The following is a 17,883-nucleotide window of genomic DNA, read 5'->3' on the forward strand; positions in this document are numbered from 1 at the left end:
ATAAAAATGTTCTCAAGTCTTCTTTTTTCCTTAATGTGTGGTACATGTTCTTCCTTCTTAGTTTGTTGCATTTTCCTGTTCTCTATCTTCAGTTTCAACAAGAATAACATCAATAATGTTTTCCAAGGATGGAAGTATGTGCACATATTTAAGTTATGCATATTCAAATCGTGCACACAGTCTAAACTCTGACCATCACCAAATAGAGATGGACCATTACAATTTACAAGAAACATTAGACATAATGTATCATGCAATAATGATTAAAAACATTGGACATATCACGTATGTACCATGCAATAATGCACTTTAGTGTGGTTGAGTGGAAGTAGTGGAAGCTTGGTACACTGAAGGGCTTCCAGGCTAAAAACTAACACCATCTCCAATTAATAGAGGCCACTAAAAATGATAGTGACATGACCTTTGATCACACACTCTCCCTCATGCTTCTCTCAGGTCCCTAGAAAAGCACCTCAAACTCCCTCTCTGTATCCACCCTTTCAGAGCATCCGCACTGCCAAACATTCATAAACCGTCCATCAGGTCACGTCATATTCCAATATTTCCTGATTAAATATCATATTTTCTTGTGTAACACCAAACCTCCAAAACCATATTAAAATTTATTAAATTTGTATGTATATATATATATATATGTGTGTGTGTGAGAGAGAGAGAGAGAGAGAGAGAGAGAGATGTGACACCATAGCCCACCACCTCTTGTCCGCCTTTAGTTTGTTGAGACGAGCCTTGCTCACAAACTTGCTTCACAATGGTAAGGTTTGTGGCTACCGGCTGGAATGGTTTTCGAGAGGCAAACTTTGCCACATATACCCGCGTTGATGTTATCTCCTTCGTTTATTGAAGTTCTACACGACAACTATTATTATAGGTTTTCAAGGCTAGAGAGAAAAAGAGTTATATTATTTTTATTTATTATTTATTTAATTATCATTTTATAGTATCAATATCTACATATTCGTCTAAATAAGCAACTATATTAGAAAGAAAAAACAAGTATGTATGTATCTATAATTAACACGCACACAAACTAACAATAAAGGAATAACAACCAACAAACTTTCTTATTCCTAAACTAACTATCGTCAAGCAGTTTAAAAAACATTTGGTTCTTACATTCCTTACTGTCAAAGAACATCGTTTAATACTTTCAACTATGCACAAGCTTTAATTTCATTCACAAGAACTCTATAATTTTAATCATTCACAAGAACTTTAATTCTATAATTACATCTATTTCAGTAATTACTACGGAACCACCATCAGTGCCTTCTAAGCAACCCAACAACCACAATCAAGAAAGTGCTTCCACCAATACGAATCATACCAATGAAGTTGCGGATAATCCAGCCCGTAATTTCGGTTTCCGGGAGTTGGCCATGGCCACGAAGAATTTCCGCCGAGAAATCTACTAGGTGAGAGTAGAATTGGAAAAGTTTATAAAGGAACTCTCCAGGGTACTGGCCAGGTTAGTGAACTTGATTATTTTGCATTGTATTTTCGCCTTTTCGTTAAAATTATGCTTATATAACCTTAAATGTCTTTATGTGAAGGTTGTGGCTGTGAAGCAACTAGATAGACATGGAACAAAAGCAAACAAAGAGTTCCTTGCTGAAGTCATGATGTTGAGTCTCGCTCGACATCCAAATCTTGTTGAAGTAATAGGATATTGTGTGGATGGAGATCAGAGAATTCTTGTTTATGAATACATGGAAAAGGGTTCCTTGAGCAATCACCTACATGGTATTTTCTAACTCGGTTTATGCTGTAACTAGCATATTTACTAATTACAAAAACAATATACGGATTATAAGATTTCACCTAATAGGATGTTGTGCAGATGGATATCATTAAATAGTATAAAAAGTTACAATAATGTATTTTTTTAACCAGCTAGCGTTAGGAATTGTAAACAGAAAACTAAGATCTGCAAATCCTATTCACGGAAGTCGTTATGTAGGACACTGCTTCCTTAAATGTCGCTTAACGAACACCAACCGCGCCCCCCCCCCCACCCCAAAAAAAATAATAAAAAATAATATTAATAATAATAATTTAGGCCATGTGTAGTGGTAAAGCCCCATCCTTCAACATTTTGCGACACGTGACACACAGTTAACAATGAGGCTTTTGTAAAAAGTGGTTAAGTAGTAAAAAACCCTTCAATCATTACTCCCACCACCAAACCTTCTCCCCCACCAGCGTTTTGTACAAACGCCCAACCCAAAACGCCAGGAGGGCAGTGTTCGCTAGCGTTTTGAGACTTTTTTTCATACCACACCGCCCCACTAGGTTTGGTCTTACCCACAAATCGGCCATCATCGAACACCAAAAACTATGTTTAAAAAAAAATCCTCCCTGCTCTACTCCAAAAATTACCACACTTACACTTAGCCAACCACTTGGTTGGGGGGACACCGTATTACCACCAAGATTTCCATTAGGTACAAGACACGACCTTTTAAATGGAACTTTTCTGGTTATGTTTGATGCATGTCTATAATACATTCCCATTACGATAATTGAACTAGTGTTTTATTTCAATGACAGAGGTTTCACCAGAGAGAGAGAGCCATTAGACTGGATCACAAGGATGAAAATAGCCTCAGGAGCTGCACAAGCTCTTGAGTATTTACACGAGAACAGGAATCCACCCATTCTTTACCGCAATTTCACATCAACGAACGTTTTACTGGATGAAAACTTGGAGCCAAAGCTCACAGATTTTGGGCTTGTAAGGCTTGAAATAGACACGGGTAATACTATGCAACAAAGGATGGTGCATACAGTTGGATGTGCTCCAGAATATGAACAAAATGGTGAACTCACACCAAAATCCGACGTTTATGGCTTTGGAGTTGTTCTACTTGAGCTCATTTCCGGAAGAAAACCACTAGACACAAATCTTCCTGTAGACGAACAAAATCTTACCAAATGGGTAATGCTCATGGACCTTTTTATGTCTAAAATCATTAGCGTGTGAAAATACACATTGATTGTGCGAATTGTATAGTATTTTTTCTCGCAGTATAGCATAACATATATGTGAGAATAAAGTATGAAATTTCCCAAGAAACTCATATTTGGAATAATTTTGCAATGCTTAAGCCATAATAAAAAATATATTTCATGAACTTGTCATGAACATTTGTTTACATTTACTTTCTTCTAGTAATATACACTTGACATAACATTATCATTCGTTGGTTGTAACAGGCACAACCCTATTTCAAAGAGCCGAAAAGGTTTCCCGAAATGGCAGATCCACTATTGAAAGGATCATTTCCAGATAAAAGCTTAAATCAAGCAGTTGGGGTGGCTGCAATGTGTGTACAAGAAGACCCATCTGTGAGACCCATGATCTCGGATGTTGTGGCCGCTCTTAGCTTCCTCACAGTGGCTCAACCAACACCACAACCACAACCACAACCACAACCACAACCGCAACCACAACCACAACCACAACGTGATCATGCTACCGCCTCAACGAATATTGATCATGATCGACAAAATCAATCATGTTCATCATCATCAAATGAAGATTCAGATGATTATATTTATAGTGACTCGGAAGATGAGGATGAACAACCTCACATCAGAACAAATAATAACAAGACTAGTTATGATGATAAAGGCGGCACTTCATCGTCCGAAAGTTTATATAATGAAGATGATTATTGGGAAGATGAAACCAATCCGGAAGAAACAAGCTATAGAACAAAATCAAAGCCAAGTATTAAAAGAAAAGTTACATTAGGATCAGATAAAGGAAGTGTTAGTAGGAATTCTTCGAAAGGAAACAACACAAGCTTAAAGAAACATTCAAGTTCTAGTTCGAGAAAGAAAAGTGCGAGCAGGAAATCGTCTAAATATAAAGAAAGGGATGATGTTGGTTTGAGCAAGAAAAGTCATGGTGTGTTTGGAGATGATCAATATAGTAGTAATTCCTTCACATCAAAGAACAATTCGAGCTCAACACGTTTACATTCTAATTCAAGCAAGAAAAGGGTTGATCGGAGATCATCGAAAAATAACGAAAAGGTGGATATGAGTTTGGGCAAGAAAACTCATGAATTAAGAGAAGACGATCAGAGTAGTAGTAAGCCATACGAATCAATTAACAAGTCAAGATCGAAAGGTGAGAAATTGAATAATGCCGAAAGCAGCGACTCATCATTATCATCGGATAGTAGTGAAAGTAGCAGAAGAGATGTTACTTTAGAATCATCAAGAAAAAATGTGGTTGAGTCTGATTCGGGCATGAACGACAGTGACGTAGAGATTTCGGATGGAGGAGAAGAGATAAATGCTAGATTATTAGAAGATACATATGTTCCAATTTGAAAGTTCAATTAGCTTAGAATCAAGATGTTAAAACAAGTAATGAGTGTAGCCGTGTATTTTTGTTTTGTGTGTGAATTGTACATTATCAGTCATTATATAGTCACTTCATCCTCCTTAATTTTGCCATGTTCGTTGCACATATATCTTAGAATTAATGATAATATACATCGTTGTTGAAAATGAATCTTGATTAATATAATTAGTTGAAAAGTAGTGATTCTATTGAACATATATATGGTACATATATATAGAGGAGAGAATAAGGTAACTAATTATGAGATACAAGAACCTTGACAGTAAATAATTGGAAAGAATCATGCATGGAGTTTATGTGATGCAATCCTTAACTAATATGCCCTCTCAAAATGGCAGATCTATTGGATACTTCATCTTGGATCAAATTTTGCATAATGACCGTCTAGAAAGCGGTTTGGTAAATACATAGCTAGCTGATCCTAATTAATGTGAAAAACTTGAAGCAAACCATTAGCTACTCGTTCCAAGACCAAATGATAACTTAGTGCCACGCGTTTCATCAGCAAATGATATATGGGATTAGCACACAGATAGGTCGCCCCACTGTTGTCACAAATAAAAAAAAATTAAAAAAAAAAAGAGCTTTGCTGTATTAATCATGGGAACGCCTAATTTTAGCAAAGGATTTTGAACCCAAACCAGTTTGGCTGCCGGCGCCTTGTACTTCACTTCCGTGGAGGCTTGAGAAACAGACTTTTGACGACTAGACCTCCACAATACGATATGTGAGCCAAGGTGAAGGATATGGGCCGTTGTGGATCGACCCTGTGCCACCCCATTCGGAGTCCTAGAGTGTCAACAGCTCAAGATAAGAATTTCGTTTAAGAAATAAACCACAGTGTTAGTGAATTTTTCACTTTAGATATCGAAGTACAAATTTTAGTGCTTACCAATGATTTTGAGTTGGGACATGCGCATATATTTTGACAAGTTGTTGATGGCAAATGAGACATCTGGACGTGTAAACGCCAAGTATTTTCAGAGATGATGGTCTATAGCGCCATCTATTTTAAACTGTACTAGAAGGTCTTGTATATGACTATGTTGAGATAGAAATAAGCCTTCTGATGTAGGGATAACTTCCAAGCCAAGGAACTGATAACTCCCCAAGGCCTTTGATAGAGTATCTTTCTCTTTGCAAGTGAGCATGTAAAGGTGTTTGAGGTATTCATTGTTGTGTCGGTGAGCACTATGTCATCAACATAGACAATAAGATAATTAACAATAGTGCCATGGGTGTTAAAAAACACGAATGGATCAGGCGATCAGCTATAGAGTTATTGAACCTAAACTCAAATAAAAAAATTAGTAAGTTCAAAGGTACCCCGATTGTGAAGATCGTTTATGCCCTTACAATGATTTTCTCAACCGGATAATGTCTTAAACATAACACATCATTCTAAACAGGCTAGACGCCAAACAAAACCAAACACTGGCTAACCTCTAAAGGCTATATCCGATGTATATTGATCATGTTTGGGTCTAGAGCAAGCAAGGACCCATGGACCAACTGCACGTATGCGTGTAGCCCCAAATCTTCAATAGCATTATTTGGATGATCCAACAGTGGGAGAATTGTCCAACTGGCTCATGTATGATGTATGTATATTGTACCAGGCATGTTTATGGCCCAATATTCCATTTCATGCAACACAAATGAATCCATAAAATTGGGCCGGACCTTGTCTCCAGTCCCATATAAAAGGTTTTCCTTGGTTACTACTACTAAGGAAGAGGTGGGCAAATTGGGTTCTTTTAGGATCCGGTTCTGGGTTTGGTCAAAAGAGTCAAGAACTGGGTCAGGTAGGAACCGTTTGCGAGTGTGGTTGGGATTTTTACAAGGATTTGATTGGTTTTGCCAGGTTTTTGTCGGGGTTTGGCCGGGTCGATTCTGGGTTGTCCAGGTAGAGGTGGAACCACAGGTGTACCAACGGGTAAGGTATACCAGGTCGGTGGCTTTTATGCCCATCTATATACTAATGTATCTCTTGTATCATCTATTGTAACTTTTAAATTGATGCCAACATGAGACGGTTCATAATGATAAAAAAGTATAAGAAGTCTATAATAACAATTTAATTTCTTTTATTTTATATTCTAAATCGCTTATAACCTTTTTGTTACTTCTTTTTTATTTGTGTGTCACACCCTTGTGCATGGGCTATTCTAATTTTCTCTGCTTCGTTACAACAGCTCAACAGCAATCGAGTTACTGATGTCCATTGGTAGCAATATGCGAGCAGCAGGAAATAACTTGCTTATTTATACAAAATGTTACTTGATTTCTCTTAGAAAACGTTACTTTTACACCCAATATTTTTAAATGCATGTGGATGGGGCCCGATCTTATTGTTGGTGTGAGCTAGCAAGCCTAGCATGTTGTTTGAAATTCCAATAATTCCAACAATTGCGTCGTTAAAACTTATGTTTTATTAAAATATTTCTATATTGTTTTTTTAAATAAAAACTTTTTTAAGTTTTTAGATCTAAAATGAGGGAGAATCCTCAAATTTAACAACCCAAAAATAAAGTTTCCTTATGATCTTCAAAGGTATGCATGTACAAACTTCATTTTCCACCTAAACTGACAACCTAAGCAACTAACATCCACACTAAACAACCTCAAAAGAACCATTGTGGATCTTTTGTTAACATATATCACATATGTCATCTCTACCACGTACCCAATATTTTTAGATGCATATGTGGGCTGGGACCCAATATCCTATTATTCATTTAGGTATTTAACCTAACATACAGTTTGAATTTCCAATAATGCCAACAATTGCATCGTTAATACTTATGTAGTTATGTTTCTTAAAATACTTTAATTCATTTTTGAAAACAAAATGTTCCAGAAGTGATGCACTTTGTTAAACCTTTTTCAAAAACTTTTAAATCCTAATTAAGCGCCAATCCTAAAGTTAACCACCCAAAAATAAAGCCTCCTTTTATGTTCAAAGGTATATTATGTACAAACTTCACTTTCCACCTAAACACACAACCAACCTCACACAAAACCATTCACTTTTAAATTTTTAATAAATAAAATAAACCACACTTCTAAAACAAAACCCAAATGTATATTTGGTGCTATTGATCCCAACCATCCTAAATGTGCATTTGGTGCTATTGATCCCAACCATCCTTCCGCCGGCTAAACTCCACCAACCGGTCCGATATGCCGCCGTACACCACGGTGAACTTATCCAAGCAACCGCTTCGCACCCGATAATGCGCTTGTGTGTTTTCACTTATCGCGACCCCTGAGAATTTCGAAGTATCAAGAGCCCAAACCGGTTTAACATACTCGACCGAACTCGATGACGTCGCATTCGCATACAAGAAATTCATCAAAACATCTTCACAGTTGAAAACCTTGTCCACGACCGCCCGCCCTGCCGCGGCCTCATCACTCCAATAACGCTCGAACGCAGCTTGATGATCAATAAAAGCCGCCCCGGTTAATATCATGTTATACCCACTGAACTTCCGAGCATGTTTCTCGCCTCGGTACTCCAATGGGCCAAGCCCGTTGACCAACCGCGGGTAAAACCCGACTAGTCGATCAGGATTCTCCCGCCATACTTTGAACCCGCGTTCAATGTAATCGCAACTCATAATAATGTCATCGTCCAGCTCGAGGACAGCTCGGGTTTTTATCATCGGGTCGAGTTTGAACCGGTTGTTTAATGAGTTAATTTTCTCCACACGAATTCTCACCGGGACCGCCGAGTCGAACTCGGCTGGGTCCGGTGGGGTCCCTTTGTTCCACACCACCACGATTTCACGAACCGAGGGGCATTGCGAGTAATGCTTTACGTACCATTTTAAGTTCCATAAACGCGCATCGTATGTCATCGCTAGCATTGTAAACTGAGAGTAATGGTGGTTAACCGCATACGACTCGTGGGCCCCGCTTCCACCGTTTATGTACCCGATCCCAACACACAATAACACGATGGAAGTGATTAATATGACCACAAATGCAAACCGACCCAGGCTCGTTTTCGGGTTCATCTTGCACCGAAGAACTGAGCTAACACGATTCAACTTGCTTAACCAATGTCTTAACCGAGACGCCAACATGCTCGACCGCTCCCAAACCAAAAACGAGTCGCTTCGTTTCTTTATACTATCCGGACACCAACTTAATGGGATAATGCACCGCACGAACCCAAGCAACATGCCCAATATTATAACAAGTGAACCCGCGGCTAAAATCAACAACCACCCGACAATGCAGCGTCTCGTCATGTCACCAGACGGGGTCCTGTCCCCGTCTGAAACCGCGATCCATTGACCCGAATTTAACCGTTGCACGTCTAAATGATGGGACCGAGCACCGTTCCATGCGTTTTTACCTTTTGTCGGTTTGACAAATCCTAAATCAACTTCGGTTTCTTTGTAACTATGAGGGGTAAGAACATCGATTCTGAACACACGAACGCGCTTCCCGTACGTTTCGCCATCGTCTTGACCTAACCGGTACATGTGTCCATTGTAGAAAAAGGGCCGGCCTCCGTTTCGAGCCCCGGCTTGTTTGTCAGTATTGTAAACCGGGTTTTTTTTGTGTTGTTTATATGGACCGAAGGGCGTGTTGCTGTACCAGATTTCGAGCTCCCCATTTTTTTGGGTACTTATTCGGCTGTGATCCGAACCGAAAAGCCAGTATTTTGATTCGTATTTGACGATAACAGAATCGATAAGAGGCCGTTTCAAGATGACTTTTTCGAGTTTCCATCTTAGCGGGAACTCGATGGCTCGGTAAAGACGAAGATCACCCTTTTTACTTCCTTCGGGCATCATGTATATCTGAAAACAAAGTGCATAACATAAGTCTGTAAACAAAACAAAAAAATGTCTTATATTTTTAAAGAGTGATCATAAATATTAAAGTACATAACATAAGTCTGCTAAAAGCAACCAAACTACATAAACTGAAGCAAGTCGGCCGGTTCAGCATGTTGTAGTTTATGCTTATTATGAAACTTGAAACCGGCCGTGTAAACTGAACCGGACAATCAGCCATTTTTATTAATATAAAGATTTCACTTTTGAAATATGAAATTATGTATTATATTCATCTAACGTTTTAATTGTTGTAAAAAGATTTACGTTTTTTAGAAAAAGTAAACCAACCAAACAGAACTGTTTAGATATCTTTTACTTATTTTCTTCATTTCCTAAAAATATGTATGTATTTTATATTATATTAATAAAAAAAATTAATTAATACAAAGTAGGTTTTTAAAAAAACATAAAAAGTTAAAATCAGCAAACTGAACCGTTTAGCCTTTTCTATTTATTTTTCTCATTTCCAAAAAATAATGTATATATTTGTAATTAACTTATTATATTCTTTACCGTTTTTTCAATTTAAACTTTTAATAAAAGTAACGATTCAAACTATCAATCCGTTAAGACGGGAAGGTTCATTTTTATCGTTTAAGATTCAGTTTTTTTTTTGTCAAAACCGGTCAAACTAAACCACGAACACCCTGAATTAATGGTTTTAAGATCATACTTGACCGTTGTAGTCAAACACGTATGGATACGAAAGATGCCATTCTTCGTCCAATACAACTCCCAGTTGTTCCCATGACGCCCCATTGTCTATGCTTCTAGCAACCCCAATATCTCCTTGCATGGTGATCGAATTCTTGGTCTCGAAGAATAAGTACAAAACGTGACCCTGTAACAGAATAAGTCGACGGTCAAACTAAAGATTTATTTTTTGTAGTTAACATATTTTTCTTGGACGAAAAGAAACCAACTTAAATTCCACGGAAAAAGAACATTCTTTTGATCTTGTCAACAAAAGACTTGGAAAAGTAAATAGTTGACTATTGGGAAAGAGATCATGAAATATACATCTTTGTATTTATTTATTTATTTTAACTATATATTAAGCAAATTTTGTTATTTATCTCATTTTCATTTCATTTTCCATAATAAGTATCGCTTATCTACAATGACACATAAAGAAAATTAGTGATCATAAAATACTCGATCAACATTTATTAATGAAAACAAAAGGATCCATATAAAATACTCGATTAACATTTATTAATGAATACAAAAACAATTTAAGAGTGACAAGAAGTCAAGAACTACTCCAATACCATAGTGAATTTTGTTTAAACGGGAGGTGAACTGTCATACTGATTATAGTGTCAAGGACTTACTCACCCGAGTGAACCTTTCTTACTTAATACCCGATCAACATTATTTATGAAAACAATTATATAAGTAATTAAGTAAAAATAAATACGCAACTAAAAGCAAGTAGAGAATAAAAAACATACATAAACAATTGTAGGTGTACATTTAATTATGAAGAATAAATTGGGTTATATAAATGGGCCCGGATACATCTTTTTCTTTATCGAGAATTAAAAACCTACTTAAAACAATTGTAGATGCGATTTTAGTCTTTACTTTAATTAATTATAAAGTATAAAATGGTTATATAATCGGGCCCGGTTACATCTTTTTCTTTTTCTCACCCGTTAAATCAATAATCAAATCACACAACTTAATTTTGTTTTCATTTATCTCCTTTAAACATTCTTTTTATAACAAAGAAAGTCTGGCTTACCCGGTAAATTGATAGCAAATTTAACCTCATATGTTGTAATAAAGAATTATTTTTAAATAACTTAAAAACATCCGGTATTTCAAGTTTAAAGAGAATATGACAAACTTTAGATGACAAAAATATTCAAAAAGCTATTTTTTTAGGAAATAAAATCATTTCATCCTTCTAATAGTATATATTTTAAATAAAAGCTACTTTCTTAGGAAATAAAATCATTTCATCCTTTCAATAGTATATATATTTTAAATCAATGACGAATTCTCCAACCTTCATGTTTTTCTAGTTGTACGAACACACCAAAAACATATAAGAAATCGAAATAGTTGTCATGGTAAAATGGATTATTACGATGAAAACAAGCATTATATTTACAAATATAAAATCCAAACAAAAATGTAAAATACAAGAATTTTAGTCGGCAAATGATGTCAAACTTATCACAAGTATCATCTCCATCACACCAGTACAAAATTAATTCAAACAACCGAAACCCAAACTCCTTTAAAGCTCATTCATCCTCGTAATATTAAAGCCGTCTAATAAAATATATAAATAAATAAATAACAAAAATAAAAAAATGAAAAAACCCTATTCAAGGATCAAATTTGTACAACGGAACATAAAACAATTATTAAAGTTAAAAATAACAAATCCATACAAAAATGTAAAAACCCAAGAATTAATTCAAACAAAACCAAATTCTTAAAAAACATTCATCCTAAAAATTAAAGCCTCATAAATATTTTTTTTAAGAAAAAGCATTTTCGAAGGTCAAATTTGTACAAAAAGACACTACAATTATATAAGTTACAAATATAAAATCCAAACAAAAAATGTAAAAACCCAATAATTAATTCACAAAAACAAAAAATTAAAATTCTTTACAGCTCATTCATCCTCGTAAAATTAAAGCCGTCTATAATAAATAAATTAAAAAAACAATTTCAAACATCAAATTTGTAGAAAAGAGCATGAAACAATTACTTAGTAGAATTACACATATAAAATCAAAAAAATATTGTAAAAAACCAATAATTAATTCACAAAAACAAAAAATTAAAATTCTATACAGCTCATTCATCCTCGTAAAATTAAAGCCGTCTATAATAAATAAATTAAAAAACAATTTAAAACATCAAATTTGTAGAAAAGAACATGAAACAATAACTTAGTAGAATTACAAATATAAAATCCAAACAAAAATTTAAAACCCAATAATTAATTCACAAAAACAAAATTTTAAAATTCTTTACAGCTCATTCATCCTCGTAAAATTAAAGCCGTCTATAATAAATAAATTAAAAAATCAATTTCAAATATCAAATTTGTAGAAAATTACTTGAAATTATTAATTAACAGAATTACATATATAAAATCCAAACAAAAATGTAAAAACAACAAAACTAATTAAAAATAAAAAAACAATTCTTTAAAATCATTCATCCTCGTAATAATCAAAGCCAACTAATTAAAAAATATATATAAATAAAAATAAAAAACAATTTCGATGTTCAAATTAGTACAAAACTAACCTTCACATAAAGAAATGGGTCGGCAACAAAGTTACTCGGAAACCCGGAATCCGTAACCGACCCGCACGTCACAACCGGGTTAGCCACGGGCCATGCGGCGCTTGTATTCTCCCAAACATTCATCTACAAATTAACCAAATTCAAAACCAAAAATTAATTAGTAATTAATTAACTTCATAATTTAATTAATCAAACTACAAAACCCTACTCACCGCTTCAATAGGTTTAAGCGTAAACGGCGAGTCTCCATAAAACACACCGATCGCCCATGAACCCTCACTGTCGGGTCGACAACCCGACCCGTATCCGTAACTAGGGCTCGTGTACATCATGTACGTGTACAAAAACCCAACTGAACTGAACACCATAAACGAGACAAACAAAAATGAGATAGTGGACGACGCGCCTATATTATTATTGTCGTGCACGCGCCACCACCTAGACCGGTGGGTTTTCTCGGTAGGTCCGCCGGTAACCGTTTGGCCGGAAACCATTTTCGCCGGAAAATTAGTTTTTGAAAGAAAAAAAAAGGTGACGGAATTTAATTAATTGGTTAAGAGGCGGAAAAAAACATGTTTTGTGTGAATTAAGGTTTTTGGTAGTTGGGATAAACTGAAACTGGAACAGGATTTTAAGGATTAAGGTTTTAAGGGTGGTTGTGTGTTTGTGTTTTTGTGTCTGAAAGAAAGTGTGAGAGAGGAAGGAGTGGGTGTAATAGTTATAGGGGTGGTGGAAACGTGGCTGCTGGCGTGTCTTTGTTGACGAGGGAGTCTGGGTTTGAATTTGAGACGAGCTTGAAAAAATATAGAGAAAAAGTTTCTGACTAGTTTCATCTTTTGCATTTAGATTATAGAATATTTATATAATATAACTCCTTTTTTAATCTTGAATATAATTATTCTGGTACTTTGTACATGATATTTGTACATGATGACCGAATGATAAAAGGTTACTCTCATCTGGTCTAGTCTAGCTGTACAATGTCTCTAGTTTTAGGGAAACTTTACATGTCCGAAGACTCACTAGTAGTAAAACTTGGACGATCTTATAATCGAACTGAGATCACAAAGATCTCATTTTTATTCATTGAGCCCCCGGTGTTGTTTTTGAAGCTCTTCATTGAAGAAATCAGGTTTTCAATCAGTACACCACTTTGAAAATGACAGAATATTTTATTATTATTATTTACAAATTATTTTTATTGATTTCAATTGAAATGAAAGAATTATTTGAGGTTTCAATAATTGGTTTTAAAGTGTGACAACGAGAGAAGATGAAAAATAGTAATTGAATTAAAATATTTGTTATTTTGTTGATTGATTGAATAGAATATATAATGTAAATGTAAATAATAATTTCCAATTTAAAGTGGGTTATAAACTAATCTTAAGATTCTTAAAATCTGTAATACTATGTTAAATGGAATGTGACATAACATTTTAATGCGATTATTGGGTTTGTATCACACGTTTAATTATATGTGTGATTTTTTTGGAGTTAGACAAAAATGTTTAGTTTGCGGGTAACAGGTTAACGGACATGACAATTTACACGATCAAATTATCTAAAAGTAACTTAATTTATGTCAATTGGTAAACTAATTACAAGCTTAAAAAGTAATCACTTTCTATTTTATTGTATCTTTATCATTTCTTTGTATCCGTTCTTCATATTAAATAGTTTGATCATCTATAACTTGTTTTTTTAAACACGTATCAAGAGATCCGTAACCCAACACACTTCTAATGCATATTTATCACCACTCTTAATAGTTGGTTCTTAATAGTCAAGTTAAAAAAAAGGATACTGCTGAAATTAGAAATATTTTTTAAAAATAGAAGATTAGATTATAATGTAAAAGAGAAGGGAATCATGTCTATAATAAGTTAATAATCAATACTTCCCATGTTTAAATATATAAAAACAAAACAATAAAGCTTTGTTGCCTTTTTCTTTATTGAAAAAAAATAGTAATTTAACTTGTCATTTTCTCTGCAAAAGTTAACATTCTCTAATATTCCGAGATACACGTTGTTATGGTGTCTAGCATTTAATTCGGGCTTTTGATTTCTTTGGGTTTCTTTGGGTTTCTTTGGGTGATTTTGAATATATTAATAGTGTTTGGGTTCAGAATTCACACAAGTACACCCCCTAGAAGTTTCATAGTCCTTCTATAGTGAACCATGGTCTTTAAAAGACTTTTAAAGACAAACTATTTATCATTTAACCGAAGCTAGAATAGCATGTCTTCTATGTAAGGGTATAGATTTAATTTCAATATATCCTCTCATTTTCGAAACATGAATGTGGCTACTAAATTTTAGCTCACAATGGAGTAATGAACTGTTTATCGGACATTTCAAGATCATTTAAACTTCGATTTAATCTTTTTATTAGTAATGCATTGAGAAACAAATTGTTTTAATAGTCAAAGAGCTTGTGGTGACCATCTTGTGACAAGTTGAGAAGATTGGTGCAGGATAGACGTCGTTGATAATATTAGTGTGCTAAGGAGCCGAAGAATCCATTCCTAAGAAAGTGTATGCAAAGAACAAGAAAAAATAAATTGTGCAAGTATAATGAAGAGCATAGTATGGAAAAGGAAAGAAGCAATACTTTGGTGAGATTAAAACCCGTATCGGAAAAGGAGACAAAGCACTTTTTTGGATTGATTGTTAGGCAGGAGAACTTCCTTTAAAAAATCTTTTTCCTTCACTATTTACTTCAGAAAAAAAAAGAAGAAGAAGGATGTACTAGTTATTGATTGTTATGATCGAAGTGATAACGGTTTTACTTGAAAATGGAGATGGAGAAGAAGGCCAAATTTTGCTCAACTACAATTGGAATATCATATTTGTGTTAATTTTATATCGTCAGTTGTTGTGTCTTTAAATCCTAATTGTTGGTTATGGCAAGGGTCGGATGGCAAGTATTCGGACTTTTTGGTGAGTTCGCTTCTTTGGGAACTTGACAATGTGGATTATCAGGTTCAAAACTTTACTTTTTGGCTCAAGTGGATTCCCATTAAGATAAACTGTTTTATATGGAGATTGTTATTAGACTGTATTGCGACTAGAGATGCGTTATCTTTGAGAGGCATAGTTTTGGAAGATTTGAATTGTGTATTTTCTGGTAGCGGTATTGAAACGTCCAAACATTTGTTTGTGAATTGCAAGGTTATTAAGGTGATATGGTCAATAATACATGATTGGGTAAAATTACCTATCCGGGTTCATTTCGATTCGGTGGAAAAAATTCTTGAATATCCATATAAGAACATAAAGAACAAGGAGTTGTGTCTTGCGGTGCAATCTATATCGGTGATAGCTTGTTGGATGATATGGCTATCTAGAAACGATTGTATTTTTGATAATATTCCATTTGTATTATCAAAGTTGGTGAAAGACATCAAATCGGCATCCTTCATGTGGGTGAAGCAAAGAAGCAAAAGAACGTGCTTAGAGTGGGAAAATCAGAACCGGTTCAACTTCGTGAATTTTCCAATTTAATTAGATGTATGTTTTGATTTTGTTTCTTATATTTGTTTTTGCTTTTGTTTGTTTTTGGGTTATTTTTATCTTGTAAGTGGTCATTCCTTTGGTTTAAATAAAATTGGCCTTTCAAAATGAAAAGTATTGATGTATATAAATTAGAAGTATAATGAATTGTATGTTGAATGAGTCTAAATGGAATGAGATTTATATACTTGGTTTTATTAGGTCGTATTTATAAAGAGAGAAGCTGAAAACGTCTCACGCACTTGCACACTTACCACGTGAGGGTTTTAGTAGCGGTCTAATTAATGTACGACAAGATCGTGTGTGAGAAAAAAGCATTAGGGATTATCATCCTACTTCCAAAATCTTTTGACCCCCCCCCCTCCCACCACCACCACCACCACCACCAGCTTCAACGTATCAAATGCCATTGATCTCTCCTAATGGTAGCTGTCGTAACCACGATCAATCGTCGTCATGGGCGATATCACAAAGCATACGGAGGCGTCTGTTTCCCCATTTTCTCTCATAAACCGGGCGGCGGCGGCCGGGGGGTGGGGGGGTTTCCCGAATCCATTTTCTCCCACTTCCCAACCTCCCAAACTTTCTTCTTGTTTTTCTTAATTTTTATACGAGAACCGATAAGTACCTCACATGGTTCGATGAAAAATCATTTAAAAGAAACTAAGGGATAGTGTTCCCATCCGGTCCTATTTAGTTCATTTGCCAAAAGTGAAAATTCTTTCAATATGTCTTAAAAAGAGCTATTAATTTCATATTGGGGAGCTTCTTTGGGACAACTAGTTAACTAGTACTTAAATTGTGAGCGAAATTATCTAGCATATATTATGTTAGTGCTTGTTATCGACACTATTGAAGAATAAGATACCCATCAAATCATACAACTCAAAATAATGTATAAATTACGGATGATATATTTGCCGAATATTACTTTACAACAAAAGAAAAATATTTACTAATTAATTCTTCTGTAGATTGATCTATAAATGAATATAATGTGACAAAATAAATACTAAAAATCATTATCGATTGATACAATTATTTGGCGGCCGCACCATCGTCTGTTTTGTCTACGATGGATTGCTCATCCAATAACTTATGGTTTTGTTTTCACCGACAAATTACTCACTCAGACAAAACATGTCTTAGTAGTGAAAGTATTCATCTCCTTATAAAAAAGCTGTGTTCTCTTTCAACCAATCTGTTCATCATATATATAGGGGAGGGTTATACTAAAAAGAAGTAGTTTCCTAGAAAGACTAAGAATAATTATAGACATTGGATCATGTTAATCAATGGTTGAGATTTAAAATTACCAAAAACCGACATAGTTTCCTATAATTACTCTTTCACCACTATAACCGACATAGTTTCTTAGAATTCTTCTTTCACCATAGGTTGTAATGACACTTGTCAAAAATCTATAGGTTCTTACCATACGTAGTATAAAACCTGATATTATATTATTAGAATCATTCTCTTATTTATATCCTCTATTGCTAAAACTTTATCTCATTGTCACCACCGAAGCCTCAATCGAAGGCAGCATAGAAAAATGATGTATTTTGGAACTGCATCTAGAAGGATCGAGGAGAATCTTCCGACTAATTTAAAACCCATGCACGCTTAATTAATCTATATGATGTGTTTATTAAAATAATATAATTTGTATTTTATATAAGGAAAAGAAATGTATGAATCTTAAGCTCGTGAATTTGAAGGTTTTCATACTAATTTTTTCGTTATTGTTAAAATTTTATTTTTTTGTGAATGCATTATGAAAAATAGCCAAGAAATTAACTATTTTTCAAGTTTTAACTAGTTCGATTAA

At 34.6% G+C, this 17,883-nt stretch overlaps 2 protein-coding genes across 2 annotated transcripts; one reads left to right on the forward strand and one right to left on the reverse strand.

Annotated features, from left to right (window-relative positions):
* Positions 1 to 2,579: 2,579 nt before the first annotated feature.
* On the forward strand, positions 2,580 to 4,517 carry LOC143609958 (uncharacterized). Its single transcript, XM_077084567.1, has 2 exons — positions 2,580 to 2,959; positions 3,238 to 4,517. The coding sequence occupies exons 1-2, from the start codon at positions 2,615 to 2,617 to the stop codon at positions 4,363 to 4,365; spliced, it is 1,473 nt and encodes a 490-aa protein (XP_076940682.1). The 5' UTR covers positions 2,580 to 2,614; the 3' UTR covers positions 4,366 to 4,517.
* Positions 4,518 to 7,346: 2,829 nt separating this feature from the next.
* LOC143609960 (glucosamine inositolphosphorylceramide transferase 1-like) lies at positions 7,347 to 13,332 on the reverse strand. The gene is made up of 4 exons (XM_077084568.1): positions 12,747 to 13,332; positions 12,535 to 12,657; positions 9,929 to 10,096; positions 7,347 to 9,216 (listed from the first exon to the last, which is right to left on the reverse strand). Exons 1-4 carry the CDS (start codon positions 13,026 to 13,028, stop codon positions 7,531 to 7,533), a joined length of 2,259 nt encoding a protein of 752 aa, XP_076940683.1. The 5' UTR covers positions 13,029 to 13,332; the 3' UTR covers positions 7,347 to 7,530.
* Positions 13,333 to 17,883: the final 4,551 nt, after the last annotated feature.

The sequence above is a fragment of the Bidens hawaiensis genome, unplaced genomic scaffold (assembly GCF_021521415.1).
Source record: "Bidens hawaiensis isolate Kalapana, Puna unplaced genomic scaffold, B.hawaiensis_p1.1 tig00021860_1, whole genome shotgun sequence".
NCBI lineage: Eukaryota > Viridiplantae > Streptophyta > Magnoliopsida > Asterales > Asteraceae > Bidens > Bidens hawaiensis.

Excerpts from the sequence above, each read along its gene's own strand:
- LOC143609958 (XM_077084567.1), top strand. The coding sequence starts at position 2,615 with ATGAAAATAGCCTCAGGAGCTGCACAAGCTCTTGAGTATTTACACGAG. Across the intron at positions 2,960-3,237 it reads AACAAAATCTTACCAAATGG|GCACAACCCTATTTCAAAGA; the intron begins GTAATGCTCATG and ends TGGTTGTAACAG.
- LOC143609960 (XM_077084568.1), bottom strand. The coding sequence starts at position 13,028 with ATGGTTTCCGGCCAAACGGTTACCGGCGGACCTACCGAGAAAACCCAC. Across the intron at positions 12,658-12,746 it reads CGCTTAAACCTATTGAAGCG|ATGAATGTTTGGGAGAATAC; the intron begins GTGAGTAGGGTT and ends GTTAATTTGTAG. Across the intron at positions 9,217-9,928 it reads TGTTTGACTACAACGGTCAA|ATATACATGATGCCCGAAGG; the intron begins GTATGATCTTAA and ends CTTTGTTTTCAG.